Genomic DNA, 11,811 nt, shown 5'->3' with positions numbered 1-11,811 from the left:
TCCGGGTATTAAATCTCTTGCTCATCAGGGCTTGCTAGGAAGACTCGCGAGTTTACGCCCCTGGGAACTCGAGGACAACACCCACAACAGAGAACAACCCGCCTCTCCCACCACGAGGCGGAACTGACGTAAGACGAACCTGCCCTCTGCCCCTGGCGCAGCTCAGACACGTCACTTCCTCCGCATCAGACCACACCCACTCCGCCTTCAGAGGCCGCAATCGCGGGTTGCTTAGAGGACGGCGGGGGATCACGTGACCCGGACGCCATTTCGCGAGAGTTTGTTCATCTCGCGAGATCTCTCTCGCCTTGTCTTTTCCTCCTGCCCGAGCCCGGCTTTTCTCCCCTCCCCCCCTCGCCGGCGGAGTTTTTCCTTTTCCGACCGAGTCTCGTCCTAGTGGAAATCTTCCCTGCTGCAGCTGCCCCTGCCGCCGCTCGGCTCGCTTCCCCGACCCCTGCCCGCCGTCCCGTCCCCAGCCCCACACAAGGTAAGGAACCTCTGAGGGAGAGTCAGGCCTCCTCGGGCCTCGGGCTGGAGTTGAGGCGGAGGCCTCAGACCTGGACCCGGCCGGGGCAGTGTGAGGATCCAGCGGCTCTCGCACCCCCAGCGGGTGGCCCTGGCCTATGTGGGGGCTTCCGGGCCCAGGCGGCGAACGTGGCTGTCCTGGGGAACCCGTCGGGTGGGGGAGACGCCCGCGCCGTTCCGACGGGGTCCTCTGTGAGGGTGCGGGGCTCGGCGGTTCCCATGGAAGCTGAGGTTTTGTGTTTCCTGGTCCGAAATGATGGACGGAATTATGGCGGGCTGTGGAGTGGCGGCTGACAGGGAGGACGGCTGGCTTGTTTAGCCCGTCGGACGGGAAGGGTCTGCCGGGATTCCAGGCTTCCGGTGGGCCGGAATGTTCCGGAGGTGGTCCTCGGAGGACCCGTATGTTTTGTTGGCGTCCACTTTTAAGGGACTTTGTACTCTGGGGGACGCTGAGCTGTGTTTGGCGGAAGGCAGGTTGCTAAGATGACCTCTGTGTGAAGAGTGCGTTCTGAGGACGGTAGAGAAAGGAACTGTGTGGTTCACCGAAAACGTTTTATCTGACTTGTGGAGTCAGTCTTCTTTAACTATCGTAGGAATACATAACTATCAGTTTCCTTCCTTTTTTTTTTTTTTTTAATAGCATGCTTTTTGGGAGATCTTTTTGTGTAGACTTTATCAGACGTGTTTGCAGTCTTCAGAATCTATTGCCTTGAAGTTTGTGGGTTAGCTAAATCTGAGTAAAGTAAAACGTGATGATGAATAAAACTTCAGTTTTGTAGCAAAATCGATTGAATTAGGCGGGTCGGAGAAAGATCTTTTTTTTTTTGTAGTTTGATATTTGACTCGAGTTCTGGGCCTTCATTTTTCCTCAGATGTCAGAGGATCTAGCAAAACAGTTGGCTAGCTACAAAGCGCAACTTCAGCAAGTAGAAGCTGCACTGTCCGGAAATGGGGAAAATGAAGATCTCCTGAAACTGAAGAAGGATTTGCAAGTAAGTATAGGTGGACAGTTGTAGTTAATGTCATTTTAAAATAATATTTGTCTTTTTCAAAATATGCATTCAAAATTCATAGGCACTCAAAGCATCTGTGAGGAAGGTGCTCCCACTTGTATATGTATATATGTATGTATATATGTGTATATATACGTGTGTGTATGTGTGTGTGTGTATACATGTATATGTGTATACATATTTATATGTGTATGTATATATGCAGGTACTGAACCTTCTAAAATTAGCTCCTCCATTTGGTGTACATCAGAATGAACGAAACACTCAGGGTTTTGTAAATCTTGTGTGTGCTTATAGGATTTTATGAGAAGAAATCTTGCAATGGAATATGCTTTTATTTTAAAAGACTTGACAAGGAAACTTAGTTCAAAAGGTAACACTATTAAGGGAGGAATATACAGTCTGACTAAAATCCTTTTTAGTGACACAAAATTGTCTGAAAATGAAGTGTGACCTTTTTTTCAAAGCTACTGAGGTATATACTTTTATTAAAATTACATCATGAAAATGTGTTAAGAGATGACTTTCTGTCTGTACGGATGTTATATAGGTATTTGAACTTAAGATAAGGCTTTGTAGTTGTTGAGTAGTTGTGGAAGTTGAAGTAGTGTGAAAAAGAGATTAACTTTTCATGAAAAGTTTAGGAAGAACAAAACATCTAAGGGCATGAACTGGGGTTTCAGGACAAACTTAAAAATACCTGTTGCTTCTCAGAGCACCAGATTAAGAAAAGTACCATTTATAATTTGTAAATACTGTATATGAAAACTTTGATTCTAAGAAAGTCCTTAAAATTCTGAACCTGATACTTTAGTTTTCAGGGTGTTTTGATGATTTTTTGCTTATTCTGTGTTCCATCTAAACAGTTATTCTCTTTATCTTCTTGATGACCATAAATATCATTTAGATTTTGCCAGCAGTGTATGTACGCCTTTAATCCCAGCACTCAGGAAGCAGAGGGAGGCAGAACTGTTAGAGTTCCAGGCCATCTAGAGCTATATACTAAGACCCTATTTCAAAAAAAGGATATTACACACAGAGACACATACACACATTTCCAATGTAACTTAATTTGAATGGGCTTAATACATTTGGGATTCTGAAAGATCTTACCTGTAGTTTAAAATGAGTTGGACTTTTTCAAACTCAAGTTCTAGACTTACAATAAAGTATATGTTATTTTTAAAAACAAAATAATGAAGGATAATTTTACTTTGAATAATACTGTTCTTCAGTGTTTAGAAGCCAGGCCTATGGAATGCATGTGCCATTGATTATAGGTAACATAGTTTAGGAAACTATGTCTCCTGCTCCCAGATCTTCTGTAAACTGTAAGCAATAACCCAGTGTTTGTTTCCTGTATGCTCATTTGACTTGTTCACCTGCACCATGAGTATGCATGAAGGTGAAGTGACAGAAACAAACTAACCTGCCTCATCTACCTCTGCTGACTTAAAAGTAGTCCTTTGTTTTCTTTTTTGTTTTTTTGTTTTGTTTTGTTTTTGTTTTTTTGTTTTTGTTTTTCGAGACAGGGTTTGTCTGTGTAGTTCTGGCTGTCCTGGAACTCACTCTGTAGACCAGGCTGGCCTCGAACTCAGAAATCCGCCTGCCTCTGCCTCCCAAGTGCTGGGATTAAAGGCTTGTGCCACCACTGCCCGGCAGTCCTTTGTTTTCTTTGAAGAAGAAAAAAAACACTTGTCTGTACTTCCTGGACAGTGGGAGGAGAGGTCTGTGTAGAAATGGTAGAGGGAGAATTGGGAGCCTAGTTTCAAACAGTGTTACTACCAGGTCTTTCTAAACGTTTCTAGGGTAAATTATCTTTGTAGTGTGGAGTCAGCTATCTTGGTATGTAATCTATAATTGAAAGTATGATAGAGAGAAACTCTTGTGGTAGACACAGTGTTTACCTAAAAGGCCTTTTAGTTAATGATCTGGAGGCTGGAGATACAGCTACTTAGAATACACAAGGCCCTACGGTTCAATTCCCAGCACTGAAAAAGTCAACAAAACACAAAAAACAAATTGGGCAGAGGTAGTAGGTAAATCTCTATGGGCTTGAGGTTAACTTGGGCTACATAGAGTTCCAGGCCAGCCAAGGTGACACTGAGACCTAGTTTCAACTTATTTAAAAAAAAAAAAAAAAAGCAAAGTCGTAATGATTTTGAAGTCCTTTGTTTACAAAAGTATCTTTTCTCTAGATAGTTAGAATAGCAGCTGTGGTAGAACTTGCTTCTATGACAGTGAACATGATCTGTGTCTGCTGTTCATGCCATAGACACTAGCTCCAAGTAGCCACTGGATAGTTAAAATATGGCTAAGGTAACTGAGGAGCTAATTTTTAATTTTTTGTTTTAAATAACTACAGTTGATTAAATATTGGATGATGCAGATGCTTTACGAGCCTAAGTACTGACAATACCATAAGTGGTGGCAGGATAGAATACTTTATTTGTCCAGTCTTCATAATTTTTTTCTCTTACTCTATTATGAGAAATTGGTTTTGATTACTAGGTATGATTTGAACTTAAATTTGTTGGGAGATGGAAATCATTTCTTAAGATAAGTAAAATTACAGAAAGCATTTGAATGTATGTTCCTGACCTAGTAGTTTGCATTGAGACTAGAGAGTGGCTTCTGTTTCTGTGTGGGTCTCACCTCCAGCCACCTGCTCACTCCTTTGGGGGACGTAGATGTACATCTTGTGCCACTATCATTTAAACCCTGTCTGATTAGATTGATTTTTTTTGTTTTGTTTTTGTTTTTTGAGACAGGGTTTCTCTGTGTAGCCCTGGCTGTCCTGGAACTCACTCGGTAGACCAGGCTGGCCTCGAACTCAGAAATCCGCTTGCCTCTGCCTCCCAAGTGCTGGGATTAAAGGCGTGCGCCACCACCGCCCGGCTAGATTGATTATTCAGCTTGTGGCTTCTGTATTTTTTTTTTAAGGGGGACATCATCATAATGGCTTCTAATACCTTATGTTTATTTTTCCAGTAAGGATTCCATGTTTCTGTCTTTCATATAGATAATAAATTCAGGCAACAAATTAATCTTTTGAAGTCCTGACTGCTTTTTTTTTTTTTTGACTTAGAAAAGAAAGTAGGTATAGTAAAATCAGGCTAGCTAGTTCATTAGTTCCCTGGGCAGTCTATAGTAATCACAAAAATAGTCAATTTATTAGGCTGTATTGCTGAATAAACTGGTTCTAAAGGAGGCAGGGGTCAAGTCACTTGTCTCATATATTACAGTGGCTCTCTGCATCCCCGAAACGCCTTCCTTCAGTAAGCAGAGTGCTTGAGTGCACCCCCCTTGACCTGCTGATATGTAGATCACAACATCTGATGCTTCCTGGAATTGCCGATTACTGTAACTGCTGCCCATCTGTCAATGAAGGAGCAGTTTCAGAACTCAGACTTGGGGGAGGAAAAGTAATTAATGGTATGTACCTTCAAGAACCCCCTCATACATAAAATAGTTTTTCTAATACTTTGCTCCATATACATGTAAAGACAAACGTTGAGAAGGTTCTTCATAAATTACTGGGAGGGACATGTAAGATGACAGTTAAAGGAGGACATCAGGAGAAATTGCTCTGGATTTTGTTGTTTATAAGAAGGGCCATCTTGGCACAGGGCTTTGAAAATTATGCACAGCTTTTCAGGACTCTTCTTTGAATGTGTTGTGTTAGTAATGTGGTTGGGAAATATTCTGACATATAAGAAAATGTTGTAAATCTGAGACTTCTTACAGACTACATATTTGTGCTTTAAATACAAGATCCCTGGAAGGAGATGAAAACATTTAGTGATACAGACAGTGGGCTCCTGACGCAGGCCTGTCAGCTTACCTTGCTGGCTCTGAAGGTAGTTAACAGAACAGAATTGGCTAGATTACTGTATTGTAGGAAACTGTCCTGCTTTATTTACATAGTTGTTTAATTAAATATTCAAGGGCTATAGGTTTGACCGTATTGGGGCACTTGCTGGTTTGCACAGGACCCTAGGTTCAGTCTTTAGTGTTGCAGAACTACTGAATAGAAAGCAGTGCATCACCTCTTGTGACTCAAAGAAAGGGAAAGATGGTGTCTACTTGGCAAAACTTTTTTAAATTAAATTTTCAACCCAATTCTAGTTTGTTTTGTTCTGTTTTGATTCACAAAGCTGAACCTTCTTCCCCATTTAATATTCCTTTTTTTTTTTTTTTTTAAGGTACAAGTACTAGTTTTTCAAAAGTAGCCAGGAAGACTTAGAATCTTAGGAGAGGTAATATTTAACTTTTCTTGGCTACTGAACCAAAAGGACCATTACAAAACCTCAGTGTGTGCTCATAGAAACTAAATAAGAGTTGAATTTTGTTATATTTGTCCCCAAACATAGAATATGATGTTTTAAATGCAACATTGTGGGAAACCAGTAGGCAAGTTCTTTGAAAATTAGATAGTGGACACTGTACGTCTTCATTAGAGAAAGAAAGTAGCAAATAAGTAGTTAAGTACCTGTTTCTATCATTTGTCAAGTTCTAAACTATTCCTAATACACCATTGAGTCAAACTAATACACAGAAGCCTGAATTAGAAAAATAACGGCCACACAGAGGCACTGCCTGCCTGTGTGAGTTACTTTTATTTTTTCCTTTAAAATGAAGCTGTGCTGCTGTGCCTGATAAGTAGGTGTAAGCTATTTTAAATCTAACTTGATAGTTCTCACTTAAATGGGGTGAAAATTACTAGTTTACTTATGTTTTTGAGTATTTTGGCAGAAATGTGTATAAGTAGGAACTTTGTGTGTTAATGAAACTGTTTGCAGTGTCTGGGGTCTTTGTAGAAGAGGTGCATTGGCCACACAGTTGACTATTTCTGCCAAATAATGCCCTGTGAAAGTGTAGTTGCATGAAATAACACGTGGTAGCTGTAAAAGTGACCTTGAATCAAATCAGTCTTATTTCTCATCTGTAGAGAAATCTATTCAGTCACAAAAGGCATTTAGAAGTCGGATGTGGCTGAAACTTGTCTGCTTTTATTTCCAATAGTGTTTACAGTTAAGTTGAAGATGCCTATGTAGGTTTAAATCAGTTTATTTGTATATAATGTTCCTATATGTCTCTATATGGGTATAGAAACAGTATTCTCAATTTCACTCAGAATTGTACATGTAATGTGCATAACTGCTTTGTGATATAAGGACTATCATTAAAAACCAAAAGTAGTTGACAGTATTAAATTACAAATGTTACAGCTTTTGTTTTCTTTTTTAGGAAGTAATAGAACTGACCAAAGACCTTCTGTCAACTCAGCCTTCGGAAACTCTTACAAGTTCAGACAGTTTTGCTTCCACTCAGCCTACTCACTCATGGAAAGTAGGGGACAAGTGCATGGCCGTCTGGAGTGAGGATGGACAGTAAGTGTAGAGAACCGCCCTCTCACTGTAACATGAGTTAATAGGATGCACTGGTAAGACGTGTCTGTGCAGTCACAACTGCTCCATGCTAATCTGTGTAGGTAAGGCCATCTGTAGAGCTAGTGTAATTCTTGGGTGGTGGTCATTAGCGCAGCTTAACTTTAGGTTTAGTTTACGTTTGGGGAGAAGAGTGCTTGGCTCCTAAAGAAAAGAAAGATGAATGGCTGTTTTCTCAAATGATGGGAATTGTTTTCTCCTCAAATTAAAAAGTGAGTGCTTGGTATTCTCATGCACTAAAGTTCATACACTGAAATGAATCATTTAGGAATTAGCTTTTCTCAGAGATTTAGTACAGTGAGTAGATGTGTTAGAGATTTTTCTGGTAAATTTAAATTAGGACTTTGATACCAGGTGCCTAACTTTAAACCTCTTGTTATTTTTGCCAAAAGGGCCATTTGATTGCAGTTTATTTTAGAGACATGATAATTAACATCACTGCAGTGTAAGTCTTGTAGGCTGAGTACTAAATCTTTACTCACCTGCTTACAGCCATGATATCTTTACAGGTGTTATGAAGCGGAGATTGAAGAGATAGATGAAGAAAATGGCACGGCTGCAATCACCTTTGCTGTTTATGGCAATGCTGAAGTGACTCCATTGTTGAACCTCAAGCCTGTGGAAGAAGGAAGGAAGGCAAAAGAGGACAGTGGCAACAAACCCATGTCAAAGTGAGTGACTGTTGCCCGAGATGGGCAGACTCGCTGTGTGGCACAGGCCGGCACAGACTTCTCATTCTTACCTTGTTCCTCTGAGTCCTCGGGTTATAAGCTAGGGTCTGGCTAAAGTAACTGACTTTAACTTGAAACCTAGAGTTTCCCCCATTTGGATATTTGAAGTAATCTACAAAGATAATCCATATGGGTCGCATTGAACAAACTTATAATACTGTTTAACATTGATTTGCACAAGTACAGCATCAGATGAGCATGTATGCCTGAGTAAAGTGGAGACTGTACTAACGCTTTCACTAAAGAAGATCCCACTGTTAAGAGCATCTACTAGGTTTTTGTAAGTCAGGTCCTAAGACTAAAGTACAGTGAACACCGTCTTGACTTGTTCCTGCTGAAGCTATAGTCAGAAAAGAACACGTAATTGAGGAAGTGTGTTTTAGGGCTAAGGATGTAGCTTAGTTTGGAGCCTTGCCTAACAAGTACAAATGGTTAGTACCACAAAAGTGGGAGCGTAGTTACCAGGAGCGTTTCCTTAGGAAAATAACATTAAAACGAATGACTGAAACAAGAGTTAAGAAAGTAAACAAAGCATTGTGACATTGGTTAGAAATATATTTTTTTTCTGACCCTTCTTTAATTAATGTTGAACAAACTTAACATCTGCCTCATCTGTGAAGTAAAGTGTATAGCAGTTCTCACTGTTTAGTGAATGTCTCCTCTGAAGAGCACAGAAGGCACTTCTGATTTTAGAAGTAACAAAATTTTTCGATGAAAACTTGGGACCACAGGTCTATAAGACATAACAGGAGACAAAGTTCTGAGTCTGTGTGCTTTGTGTGAGCGCTTTGTGTGTCTGTGTGTGTGTTTCAAGACTGACTGATAAATGTGTTTCTGATTTTTGGAAAAAAACTCCAAAATGTACGTAAATGTACTTGAATTTAGAAAAATACCACTTGTTAAAATAACATTTAATTAAACACTCTGATTAATTTCATATTATAAAACCTTGTTAGAGCTAGTTGCTTGTTTCACTCTTGCCTTCTGAATTAAAAAACAAACAACCCTCCCCCCCATAAACCTGCCTCCATCTCCCAAGTAGTAAGATTATGTATGTATGTATGTATGTATGTATGTATGTACCATCACGTGTATTGAATAGTAACATTTCTGAAGTACAACCAGCAAAAGTTATATTTAAAGTCTTTGAAAGGTTTGATTTACTTTGTAGTAGACCTAAGTGTGTGTGCACAGAAGTTGTTGTTGTCATTTCTGGATAGAGTTCATGGTCTTGGCAATCGTGTTCTACCACTGAGCTATGTATCTACCTTCTTTTTCTAAAAGAACATGTCTTACTAGTACTCGGTGAGTGGCATATTTTACATTTGTTTATTATTGTGTAGATTCATGTGGACACGAGGACAACTAGGGAGTTGATTCTCCTGCCACCTTGTGGGCCCATGGTTGTCTCAGGTTAGCTCATGGGCTTGGTGGCAGATTCCTCTACACGCTGAGCCATCTCTCCTCAGTCCTGTTTTTCTTTCTTTACGATGGGGTCTGGCCTATCCTAGACTGGCTTCCAGCCTTGCAAGGAGGGCTTTGAGTTCTGCCCTCTGGCTTCCACCTGTGATCATAAGCATGCTATATACCACACCTAGATTTTGGCATTGATTTTTAATGAAAAGTTGTGTTCTTATTAATAAATTAGTATTTTAAGTTTTGGGTTTTTTTTGCACCATTATAAGGAAGTTATCTTATAAATCTTAATAATTGACATTTACGTCTGTGTTTTTTACAGAAAAGAAATGATTGCCCAGCAACGTGAATATAAAAAGAAGAAAGCTTTGAAGAAAGCCCAGAGGATAAGAGAGCTTGAACAGGAGCGGGAGGACCAGAAGGTGAAGTGGCAACAGTTCAACAACAGAGCTTACTCAAAAAACAAGAAGGGCCAGGTCGGTATAACCTCCTCACTTTGTCGGTCTGAAGATGCAGCTGCCAGTAAAAGAATTTCAAAATGAAAAAAGGAGGTGTAGATTTTCCAAAGGACATTAACCAATTCTTGAAATATAATCCTTGTCAGTAGTCATTAGGCACTTTTTGCAATAAAACGAGTTTATATAAGGAATTTGCTGCCTTCAGACCTCTCAGAAAATATACTGAGCTCTGCTTTTTTAACGTAGTTTTATTCTGAGTATCTACGTAAAAAAGCTTTTTAAGTCCTTGATATGCTTTGTTGGGTAAAAAATAACTTAGAATTCAGATATTCAAAATACAGAATACCTGACGCCCACCCATAGTTTAGCTTTTCATTGCAATCAGGGCGCACCTCATTGGACGTGGTTGCCGTTGCTGTGTACTACAGCAGGTCTCAGCATACACGCCCTACAGCCAGAATCCTGTTCATACCAAAATAGATAGCTCATGCTTTAAATGACAAGTAAGCTTTCTATTAGTGATATGTTGTGGTATTTTCTACAAAATATTTTTGTAAGCATTGAAACATGAATATGTTAACATTAAAGTTTTGTTAGGTTATGTTAGAGGTTTGTTTTTGGAAACTGATCAGAAATTGTTTTGATTTTGTTTCTAGGTAAAGAGGAGTATTTTTGCTTCGCCAGAAAGTGTAACGGGCAAAGTTGGAGTAGGAACTTGTGGAATTGCTGACAAGCCCATGACACAGTATCAAGATACATCCAAATACAATGTCAGGCATTTGATGCCTCAATAATCAGAAAAACTGTTGGATTTCATCTCTGCAGGGCTTTACATTTACCTTTTTATCCTTATATTTTTCTAAAGGTAAATTATTTGTTAGAGGAGTAAGGAAGATACATTGTTGTCATTGTTTGGCTTTGGTAGAATGAAACTTGAAGACATTTGATAACTGCTATCATTTAACCTTTCATTACTACTTACCACAGCTTCCTCAGTATGTTGAACAAGGCAACTTTTCTAGGTAAATGCTGCTTAAGTCAGCACTTAGATGACTTACGAACTCCAAACCCCATTTAAGTGTTGTGTAGACAGTTTATAAGTCCTGACTTGGAATTTTCAGATGCTTTGCACTTGACATATTCCAACAGTTCTTTGGAACATCGAGGCAAAACGCCAGCCTGCTAACAAGAGCTTCTTCAGTTTTACAACCTGGCCATTGTCCAGACAAGCCTGAGTATAGGTTAATTTATAAATGGCAAAGTTTATTTTGAGGTTTTTTCCCTTGAATTACTTGTTTCCTGGGCCTCTTAGGTCACCTCTACAATTGACTCACCTTGTATTTTTTGTCATTGAGTTTGAATTTTATATTAAAAAAACCAAACAAACCATGTTTAGGATGTGCTCCCCTTCTCTGGTGTTTATTTGGTGTTTTGTATTGTTTTTTTCCTTTGTTGACTTTTCACTTGTGGTAGTGGTACCATTTTGGGATGTGTACTGTTTCTATGGGAAAACAAAAGCTGATGTACAGCCCTGTGTACAGTGTAGATACTATTTTTGTAAAAATCCAAGGCTAAGTTAATGAACAAGAGTACTCAATGTTTCATGATTAAAATTTCCTGTATTTCTTGTGCATTAATCTGACCATAATTTCCCTGTATATTATGTTCATGTAGCTGAGTTTGTACTTTTTATTAACGAGATCAAGTTGCCAGCATTTGTTGGCATAAGTGTGAAGCACCACAGTTATCCCAAGTTGAGTTTAAGCCAAAACAAAGGTAGAAAAAAGGTCTTCCTGTTAATTGGAAGAAGATAATTTTTAGAGTGTGTTAATTTCAGTTTTGTATGTTTAACTTTAATAAATAAAGTGTTTTTAAAATCGTCAGTGTGTTAACAAAGGGGCGGAGTCTGTAGCTGCCAGCTTTGATGTAGTGAGCCTTGGACTTGTACACAGAACCACCATGGAAGAGAGTGGAGTCTGCTAAATGGTTCTCATCCTGGAGAATTCCTTCATTGGGTATAAGAAATGGAGTCATACAGGATTAATTACTAGGCATGTATGAGATTATTTATAAATTATTTTGTAAAATTTGTCTTAGTAAAGTGAAATTTTTAGAACAGTGGTGAGGTAAACTCTTTTCCTTCAGGGTTTCCTTCATAAATATGTAAGAAAAAAAAGGCACAGGTCACATAGATAAAGGGTTACTGGAGAGTGTTCGC

At 39.4% G+C, this 11,811-nt stretch overlaps 1 protein-coding gene across 2 annotated transcripts; it reads left to right on the top strand.

Annotated features, from left to right (window-relative positions):
• The first annotated feature begins 273 nt into the window (after positions 1–273).
• On the top strand, positions 274–11,476 carry Smndc1 (survival motor neuron domain containing 1). Of its 2 annotated transcripts, none has more exons than XM_028774156.1 (6): positions 274–487; positions 1,398–1,517; positions 6,789–6,931; positions 7,498–7,659; positions 9,458–9,611; positions 10,250–11,476. In XM_028774156.1, the coding sequence occupies exons 2-6, from the start codon at positions 1,398–1,400 to the stop codon at positions 10,385–10,387; spliced, it is 717 nt and encodes a 238-aa protein (XP_028629989.1). In that variant the 5' UTR covers positions 274–487; the 3' UTR covers positions 10,388–11,476. The 2 variants fall into 2 exon arrangements, with proteins under 2 accessions (XP_028629989.1, XP_028629993.1); XM_028774160.1 differs by lacking the exon at positions 274–487 and adding an exon at positions 4,784–4,973 and having other exon boundaries at positions 1,416–1,517.
• The last annotated feature ends 335 nt before the right edge of the window (positions 11,477–11,811 follow it).

Source organism: Grammomys surdaster, unplaced genomic scaffold, assembly GCF_004785775.1.
Source record: "Grammomys surdaster isolate TR1022 unplaced genomic scaffold, NIH_TR_1.0 66, whole genome shotgun sequence".
In the NCBI taxonomy this organism is placed as follows: Eukaryota; Metazoa; Chordata; class Mammalia; order Rodentia; family Muridae; genus Grammomys; species Grammomys surdaster.
The sequence above is the reverse complement of the archived record's forward strand: the minus strand, read 5'-3'. Positions and strand labels throughout refer to the sequence as shown.

Bases quoted from the DNA above. Each gene is read 5' to 3' on its own strand.
- Smndc1 (XM_028774156.1), top strand. From the start codon at position 1,398: ATGTCAGAGGATCTAGCAAAACAGTTGGCTAGCTACAAAGCGCAACTT. The intron at 1,518-6,788 runs GTAAGTATAGGT...TTTCTTTTTTAG, and splicing joins AACTGAAGAAGGATTTGCAA to GAAGTAATAGAACTGACCAA. The intron at 6,932-7,497 runs GTAAGTGTAGAG...ATATCTTTACAG, and splicing joins GTCTGGAGTGAGGATGGACA to GTGTTATGAAGCGGAGATTG.